Below are 10,201 nucleotides of genomic sequence, written 5' to 3'. Positions count from 1 at the left end.
CGAAGTATTTACAAAAATGAAAAAAGATATGGTTCAACATATTAAGCATTATAATATTATAATGTGTAATATAAAGTGCTGATTCCCGCGCTTGCGCGGGGTATTTTCTAGTTTAATTTCAAACAAAGAAAAACATACGTTTATTAATGCACTAAAATATCAGCTCTTTGTAATGCTATATTTATGTAAAAATTCAACAGTAATTCTTTCTCTTCATGTGAATTTAAAAAAAAAACAGTATTTTTTTTCTTTTTGAGAATTAAAAAAAATTATTGTTTTTTTTTCGACTAACTTGATACATGTTTTTGTAAATAATAACCATCGTTTTGGCCGAGTGGACAATTACTTTCGTTTAATATAGACTAGTACAAAGTTTGCTGCATTTAGTTCCTAGAATGAAATTTAATCATGCGTAGTGTTAGTTTCTATTCTGAATAAACATAAACAATTTATGAATAAAGTTTTGTACTTCGATAAAATAATCATACAAAATGTCTGCCGATGAAGGTTTAGCAGCGGTTGTGATTGACAATGGATCCGGAATGGGCAAAGCAGGATTTGCGGGAGACGATGCTCCCAGAGCTGTGTTCCCCTCCATTGTCGGACACTCAGTAAATACGGTAATGTCCATTTTAATATTGGGTAAAACAACTTGCCACAAACACTCACATTTTATATCTTATTACGAGCATTTTATGTTTATAATTAGATAAGTTTTAATTGGTGATCTTTTTACAAAAGTAGAAAACGATTTTCAATCTTTACAATTAAAAAAACGATTATTTAGTGTAGTTGTGAATTATCAAAAACAAAATTAACTGCAAAATCTTTGAATTTATTTTTTTTTAGGATTCAGACTGTTTTGAGAAATGTGATTTTGTGGGAGACGATATCAAAGCAAAAAATGGCAATCTTTCTCTAAAGTATCCTATTGAACACGGCATTGTCACCAACTGGGATGATTTGGTAAAAATCTGGCGTCACATTTTCGACAATGAACTTAGTGTGGCCCCGAAGGAACACCCTGTCTTATTGACCGAGTCTCCACTCAACCCAAAGGTAAACAGAGAAAAGATGACACAGATTATGTTTGAAATATTCAATATTCCTGCCATGTACATCTCCATCCAGGCCGTGCTGTCCATGTACGCTTCCGGTCGTACAACCGGTATCGTGCTCGATTCCGGAGATGGTGTCACAAGCACAGTCCCAGTTTACGATGGATACGCCATAACCCACGCAATCATGAACTTAGATCTCGCTGGACATGATCTTACAGACTACCTAATAAAAATTCTCACTGAACGTGGCTACTCGTTCACCAACTCAGCCGAGAAGGAAATTATCAAGGACATCAAGGAGAAACAGTGCTACGTTGCGTTTGACCTTGAAGAAGAGATGGCTTCTTCTGTTTCATCCTTATCTCAAGAGATGAACTATGAACTTCCTGACGGTAAGGTCATCACTATTGGCAACGAGCGATTCAAGTGTCCAGAGGCTCTGTTTGAGCCATCCTTTATTGGCATGGAATCTTCTGGAATCCATCAAAATACATACAACAGTATCATGAAATGTGATGTTGATATCCGTAAAGATTTGTATGCTAACACCGTATTGTCTGGTGGTTCCGCCATGTTTCCCGGCATTGCTGACCGTATGCAGAAAGAAATCACAGCTTTAGCACCCCCGACAATGAATATCAAGATCATTGCACCACCAGAGAGAAAATATTCCGTCTGGATTGGTGGTTCCATCCTTGCTTCTCTTTCTTCCTTTCAAAACATGTGGATCAGCAAACAGGAATATAACGATTCTGGGCCATCAGTTGTTCACAGGAAATGTTTTTAAAGATTGTTAATGGTAGTTGCAAAATATTTTGCTTTAATCAAACATGAAAAACTCAAATTTTTATACGTTTTGAAATATAAATTTTTATATGTTTACTAAATGATAAAGTTTTGTAATTGCTGGACCAAAGTCTATAAAAATGGTTTGTTCTAATTGACATTAGATGGTTTAATTTAGCTGTCGTACATTTCATTTTATGTTATTACATTAGTGCCGCTTTAGAATGATGAGATGATATCGTTTAGATATCTAACTAATAAAGTTGTTTTCTTAGACTTAAGGTGGACGTTCGGCCATCTTCTACATTTGAGAATAACAATACAAATATTTATTGAACTGCCTTGTTTTTGCCGAAAACTGACCAACACTGTTGTCAAAAAATTAAGAAAGCAATATATGAGGTTCTACATGTCGTTTTCGATTAAAGGTACCCATACAAGAGCAGATTCAGCAGAATAATGGCTTTTTAATCACTTAGAACAGCTGTAGATCTTTGCAGCTGCAGACTTATTTTAAAGATTAAAAATCTAAAAAAAATTAACAGGGGTCCTTTGGTGTCTTCTCACAACCATTTGTTAAAAATGAGGTTGAATCTTCTACACTTATGTAGTTACTTTGCTTCAAAAAAGGGTACCCTATTTTTATCAGTGGGGATCTATTTTTATAACAACGTAATTCCACTCTACATTAATCTATACTTATAAATAAAGGCATTTTGCAAATAAACTACAAGTGCCTACACCAGAGTACTTGCTTTGGTATTTCAACACATGTGTGATGATGTCCGTAAGGTATAATTAAATTTAAACTGAGAAATTATTAATTATTTAAGTAATTATTTAAAATAATAAAAAAACCACTACTTTCATTTTCGATTAAAAGCCCAAAATAGCAAAAAGAAAAGTAAGGTGGTGGACACGCTTTGGCGGATCCATATCATGGATATGTGAGCGAGTCACATATTTTTATAATATTGGAATGTATTCCGGATTTCTTCCTATTTCTGTAGCTCCGGTTTTGTTTTCTATTATACGCCGGAAAAAGCGGTAAAAAAGAACGCTGGCACAACTATTGTTCTTCAACAGATATATTTGCTGAATTTATAGGTAATACATTACATGTTGTTTAGTTATTATTGTTATTCATACATAACTTACTGCAACACTATTTTTATATATTTAATTTGTCAATGTAAACATGCAGTCTATATTCACGGTCGATCACGTGTACACAACAGTATTACACCCGTGTTATCTTCTCGAGTTTATGGTCATGATATTTGAAGTATGATACAGTTTTGTATAGATTTGTAGAGTAGGTCTATTCTGATTTGTGTATCAGTTGCATGTTGTTACTTTAATACGTATTTTGCATATTTGCACTCATTTGACCTAGTTTTAGGTACCCATATCATCGAGATGTATTTGAAGGCATCAGTGTTCACAATTTAATTTGTAATATGATATTTTGTACATGTGTGTGCACATCATTAAGTAACCCATCATTTGTGCAAATGTATGGAACATAGATCTAGTCATAATGTTTTGATTCAGTAAACTTCTTGTAAAAGATCTGGTTTAGGATGTTGTTCCACCTATGTATCTTTTGATCTACCGGAACATGTATAGTGCTGTTAATACATGTAGATGCAATGTAATGTTGTCATGAGTAGGTTCAATTAGACAGGTGATGACCGTTTATTTTAGTTGCACACTTAACAAGAAATTCTTAACTGAAACTTGTTTCTTGTGAAAATGAATGTTTATTGTACAATTTATCACATAATTGTGTTCACTTACGAAGGTATATGTACCTTGTATATAGCTATTGTATTACTTATTGTGTTCTTGTTCATATTGCAGATTGTTATCCTGCCACCTTTTTCATTCAATAAATATGGAAATGTCTTTCGTGTCTACTTGGTCACAAATGGCGTCGCCGGTAGGATAACAATCTACATTCCAATATTATAAAATATGTGACTCGCTCACAGATAGTTTCGATCAAAATATATTCTTGCAATGAAATAATATTAAATGATTACGTAAAGAGTGAAAATATTTACTGTGAGCATACTTAGAGAATACAAAGAAGTTAAGATTTGACAAATGTTGAAGAAATAAATGAGTCAATTCGTTTCTTTAATGGGCGATTTTAATTTTGATACTTATTGGCTTGCCAAGCATGATATCTGGTGAGAGAATGGGATAGAACTTTCCAGTATGTGTAACCAAGAACGCGGATTGACTAATTAACAAAATGTGTTGGACGAGTTCATCATGCATTGCGGGCAGATTCCTTGGATCAGAATCCGATTAATACAAAAAGGTAATAAATAAATTGGAACAATTAATGCGATTTCAGCATTAATGGAAAGAACTTTAGAGCGGGGTGCCCAGAAACGGTTTGACTAATTGACATCATTGCGAAAAGTGTAAGGCAGGGTACCATCGGGCAGATACTTTGAATCTGACCACTTTGGGTTAAAAAATATGCATGCAAGTGGATAATAATGCATAACCTAGCGTGTTTTAATTTGATACTTTTTTATGCCACGACAGATAGGTTGTAAACCTTAGACATTAATTTGTAAAAATTAATGATTGATGAACTGAACAGATGTTTGTATTCTACGTCTATATGAATAGATGAGTTATGCATAAAAAGGGAAAGAATAATGGGAATGCCTCCCCCCCCCCTTTTCCAGATGGTTTTTTAAAACAAACTTTTACCTGAAATTCTTATTTGGGACAGTTATAGAAATTATATTGAAAATTGACCTAAAGAACCAAATTTTGAGAGAGGAGACACTACAAATACCCATTCTATGGTTTGAAATAAGTATTAAATATTGTGGTTTTTTTTCAGTCATCTGCAACAAACAGGATTTAGGCCACGTACATGTAAATATTATCCATTTCAGTTTAGATTTTTCACCCCTGTCCTCTCCTCTAAATTATATCCAATAATGCATTTTTTAGGGTGTCTTGTTTTGAGACAAAGTTACACCTCAAATGGGCAAGCTTTCAACTTTTTCCCAGCAAATTCTATAAATAGTACATATTGGATATTTGGGTTGGTATTTGGAATCATCTATGTTAAATTCATCGTGAAGTATGTTTAAACGTGCTTTGCTAGACATCATGCAATTTTTCCCCTCATGCATATACCAAAGCTAAAATAGTTCGGCAGTTTTAAGAGAAATGCGGTTTTGTAAACCTTTTAAAAGTTTTTTTTGGACTAAACCAGTTTTAATATGTTCAATTACAAATCTGTTTCGCAATACTTTCTTAGCAATGACTGAGACATCTTAAATGTAATACACATTGTAAGCCACATCTCAATCGTATTCAATTTGTTAGTTTTTAATTCATACACACCCATGTGATGGTTTTAATATGACACATACGTATACTTTACATGTTTTACACCTCTTCACCCACCATATCTACTTGCGTATATAAACAAGCAATATTTAAGTACTCGATAAATTTAAGGTAATACATATATATTCAAAAGTATTGTTAAGCAAAGAAACTTATTCATTAATACCGTGAAAAAAGCCAGATCTTAAATAATACGAACAACTTTGATATTTTTGTAGTCGCATTTATTCCTACGCTATAGTTCAATATGTATTGCTTGGATAAAAATTTTCCAGAAATATTTCATTTACTGATACAAAATTCATCGTGGAGTTTGATGGCTTTAGTTCTGTCTTTAGATATTATCAACATGATTCATGTGGGGTTTTTCGTTTATAACTCGGAATTCGTGTCGAAAAAGCCCAATAATTCATATTTGTGTAATACACCTTATTATTTAAATACAGCTAAGAAACTACTTGCCATGCAAATTTACACATCGTTTATCTTAAAATGAATGATAATAAATAAGTTCTAAGATTTTTTTATATACGGGGACAAAACTTTTCTCTGGAGACAGTAACGTAAGCTACAAAATGGCTTATTCATTGCGTTCGAGCCACCCGATTTTTTGACACGTTTATAAATATTTGTAACTTAGTCGATTTAAAAGTTTATCCAAGCTATCTGAAACATGATTATATTTCAAGTGTATTTTTTTCTCTCAAAATGCCAATGACATCAACTGCACGATTTCATAGACATTGGGTGCTATTTTTCAAGTTGTTGAAATTTATCTGCATTAGTTTTCACAACTGGAATGTTTGTTTATGTTTAATACACATTCAAAAAAATACACCTCGATTCATTTTCATATCAGATACCTAATTACACTATATGTTGGTTTTGATTTGCAATACATTTACTTGGAAAACTAGCGCTTGGGTAATTTCAAATCATCCTCATTCCTAGAAAATGTGCGTCTTTCTATAAAATTTTCCAATACCTTCATTCTATGGGTTAGTTCTATCTTCATACACACTCTTTTTGTAGGTTTTATCAAAACCCCTTAATATTAGCAAATAAATTTTGATATAACAAGGTTTGATAAACTTTAAAAAATATTGTTGTTTGTGCGGTCTCTGATCTTCAAGATAGTCTTGAGTTTTTCACGTTTCAAAATATGCATGAAAATTATGAAACAGTGGTTGTGGTAGACAATGGATCCGGAATGTGCAAGGCTGGATTTGCCGGAGACGATGCTTCCAAAGCTGTTTTTCCCACCATTGTCGGACGACTCAAACATGAGGTAAAATATCTCTCATATTTTCTTTATGTACAGAATTAATATCTTATATTCTTATTTGAGCATTGTTTTGGTTATTTAATTTTGTTTTCAACAATTAATCGCCCATTGTAGAAAAGGGTACAACAACATCCTTAATGGTTACCAATTGCAATCAGCCTATAAAAGATAACGCTCGTGTGCGACTGAGCGTTCGTTTGTGTGTGCTTGGGCGAGTGATTGATAAATTAGTGCAAAGAATGTCCGTCAGGTTCGAAAATAGGGCGGAGTAGTATTAGGACGTGAGTTCTGATTCTTTTAGGTAAATTCATAGGGGTTTCTGATGAATGGCATTTTGTATGTTAGACTTAACTATCATAAAATATCTGTTTCCTTTATTTTTACTAATGTTTTAATGCTAAAATTTGAATTTTACCTAGATAGAATTCATAACTATTTTCAAGTTTGCAGGACCTGAAAATACATTCAAGATATTTGATACAAGGCAAAGTCATCAAAACGAATTTTTATTCTGTTTTATGACGTTACGTTTTTTATAACTGAAAAGGTATTCACAGGAAAAAGGCAAATGATATCATGTGGAAAACTAATCATCAAAGATAGTGAATAGTGTTTCATGTATTTTCATATAGTTGATATACATAACACAGTTGTAAAAAAAATCAAACATTACAAAACATCTTAAAAAATAGAAACTTTTTACCACAACAGATGATAATTTGCAAACAAGCAAGTTTACTTAAATCGAAAAAAAAAAACAAGACTCTTTTTTTTAGGGTGTGATGGTTGGTATGGGACAGAAGGACAGCTATGTAGGAGACGAGGCCCAGAGTAAGAGAGGTATCCTCACCCTCAAGTACCCCATTGAACACGGCATCGTCACCAACTGGGATGACATGGAGAAAATCTGGCACCACATCTTCTACAATGAACTCCGTGAGGACCAATGGACAATCCCGTTCTCCTTACTGAGGCACCACTCAACCCAAAAGCCAACGGAGAAAAAATGACACAGATTATGTTCGAGTCCTTCAACTGTCCCGCCATTTGCATCGCGATGTCAGCCATATTGACCTTGTATGCCTCTGTTCGTACAACTGGTGTCGTCCTGGACTCCGGAGATGGTGTGTCTTATATATTTCCAATCTACGAGGGTTTGCTTTTCCTCATGCCGTCAAGAGATTGAATCTCGCTGGACGTGATCTGACCGAATATCTCATGAAATTCCTTACAGAACGTGGTTACTCTTTTACCACCACAGCCGAGAGAGAAATTGTCAGAGACATCAAAGAAAAACTTTGTTATGTTGCTACTTCATTTGAGGAAGAACTGCAAAAAACCGCCCTGTCCACAAAAGTTAAGAAGACTTACGAGCTTCCTGACGGTCAGGTCATCACACTTGATAACGAGCAACTTAGATGCCCGGAGGTCATGTTTTAGCCATCTTTTCTTGGAACAGATATAGGTGGTATTCATGAAAACGTTTATAACAGCATCATGAAATGTGATGTCGATCTTCGTAAAGACCTTTATGCAAACATTGTGTTATCGGGTGGTACTTCAATGTTACCGAATCTTGCTGACCGAATGCAAAATGAAATCACAGCTTTAGCTCCTAACACCATGAAGATCAAGGTCATTGCACCACAGAAAGAAAATGTTCTGTCTGGATCGGCGGTTGTATCTTTGTTTCTCTTTCTCACTTTGGTCAACAGTGGATAACCAAACAAGATTATGACGAATATGGCCCGTCCATTTCTCACAGAAAAAACAGGAAATACAAAATGTATTTTTAATAATGGATACCCAAAATTGGTCAATTTTATTACTTCTCAAAAATGTTAATTAAAAACATATATGTATAAAATTGAATAGATAACATTTACATAATTTAGAAAAAAATAAAAATGTAGACTTTGATGTTTATTTGTCATTTACACTTTGATCATGGGATTCTTAATAGAAAAGATAGTTTCTTCCTTCAGCAAAGTTTTTCGCATTTTTTTAGATAATTCAATTTGATATATAACGTAATTTAGTTGACAAAATTAAAAAAAAAATTTTGCTACTAAAAATGTGTTCTTTTTTTACATTATTTTTTAACAGGGGCACTGCATCCACATCTGCAACGTTAAATAACATTTTCCATATAATTTAAATGAATTCAGCTGCAACAATAAAAGTATGAACATTGCAAAAGTATGCATTGCAGAATCTTAAAACTCTCCATTCATCTTAAAAAATAAAAAAAAAACTTCAACGGACCATACAATAAATATTGCCAAACAACGACCAGTTTCAATTATTATTGATTGCGCATAGATAGTTAACATTTAGGTAGGCAGGGTATCAGCGAGAATGTGAAAACACCATAAATGTTGACAGATTTTGCTAGATATGGAATCAAAGGTGATAAATACAAAATACAAGTGCAAACCTTTAATCATTTTTAACGACTTATTATTTAAAATCACTTTCTGTGAATAAAGTTCAAACCGTAAAACCGTAAACTTTACCATGCAATTAAAAAAATCAAGTTTCACCACATGCATAACTTCTGTTGTTTTATCAAATTAAACCATGTTTCAAGGAATGTTTGAAGAAAGTTTAAAAAATATTAGCTGTAAATTTCTCCAATCTGCCCTGTTCAGGATAATTAGGGTCTTCCCTTTGCAACGGAAGCCCCTCTTGTTATTCTACGGTTTATTAAGGTCTTCCGTTTCCAACGGAAGACCTTATTGTTAGCTCACCTGAGCTGAAAGCTCAAGTGAGCTATTCTGATCACTTTTTGTCCGTCGTCCGTCTGTCCGTCTGTCCGTCTGTCTGTCCGTCTGTAAACTTTTTACATTTTGAACTTCTTCTCTAAAACCGCTTATCCAATTTCAACCAAATTTGGCACAAAGCATCCTTATGGGAGGGCAAATATAAATTGCAGATATAAAAGTCCGATCTGTATTCAAAGCGGAGAAAACCTTGAAACTGTAGAAAAAGGGGGGTGCATTTTTAAAAATCTTCTTTTCAAGAACTACTGATTCCAATTCAACGTAGTTTAGCATAAATTATCCTTATGGGAAGGAAAATATAAATTTCAAAAATTAAGGTCTAATTCTGTTTCAAATCTGAGTTATTACGAAAATAATAATACAGGAAAGGCGTGTTTCAATCAGTTTCATAGCTTCGGATTCGGCATCCGGTAAAATGGGTAGACAAGACTTGGCCTGGGCAAAACAAAAGATTGGCAGTTATTAATCTGCCAATCTCATTAAAATTTCAGGATATTTGATGGACCAGTATATTTGTATTTGCTGTAAATATTGCTGCAAAATAATGCGTATTTGAAATTGACGATTGCCGATCTGCCCCGGCTTTTATTTTTCCACGGCCCGGGTTTGCGTACCCATTTTACCAAGACTCGTATTCCATACTTCTAAAAGGAGGTTCTTTGTTTAAAGCAGCCATGACATTATACGAAAAAGGGTCGATCTGACTATGATGAATTTGCTTGTTGTGCAACAGTTCGCGTATGAAGGGAAACTTTTGAAACATGAAAAATATATTGGTGCCGATTTTGTGAAGTAAATTGAGGCTAAATATTTCAATGCGTTGACAGTTTTCACACATGACGTTGATGTTAGCTTGTTCTGATTTTCGTTTCGTTTTCATTATTTATGCTTTGTAACCT

At 33.7% G+C, this 10,201-nt stretch overlaps 1 protein-coding gene and 1 pseudogene across 1 annotated transcript; both read left to right on the top strand.

The window, feature by feature from the left end:
- Positions 1-491: 491 nt before the first annotated feature.
- On the top strand, positions 492-2,355 carry LOC128165492 (actin-3-like). The gene is made up of 2 exons (XM_052830098.1): positions 492-620; positions 850-2,355. Exons 1-2 carry the CDS (start codon positions 492-494, stop codon positions 1,846-1,848), a joined length of 1,128 nt encoding a protein of 375 aa, XP_052686058.1. The 3' UTR covers positions 1,849-2,355.
- Positions 2,356-5,077: 2,722 nt separating this feature from the next.
- LOC128165498 (actin-like) lies at positions 5,078-8,342 on the top strand (annotated as a pseudogene).
- Positions 8,343-10,201: the final 1,859 nt, after the last annotated feature.

Source organism: Crassostrea angulata, chromosome 10 (assembly GCF_025612915.1).
Source record: "Crassostrea angulata isolate pt1a10 chromosome 10, ASM2561291v2, whole genome shotgun sequence".
In the NCBI taxonomy this organism is placed as follows: Eukaryota; Metazoa; Mollusca; class Bivalvia; order Ostreida; family Ostreidae; genus Magallana; species Magallana angulata.
Note: the sequence above shows the minus strand (reverse complement) of the source record. Positions and strands in the feature narration are given on the sequence as shown.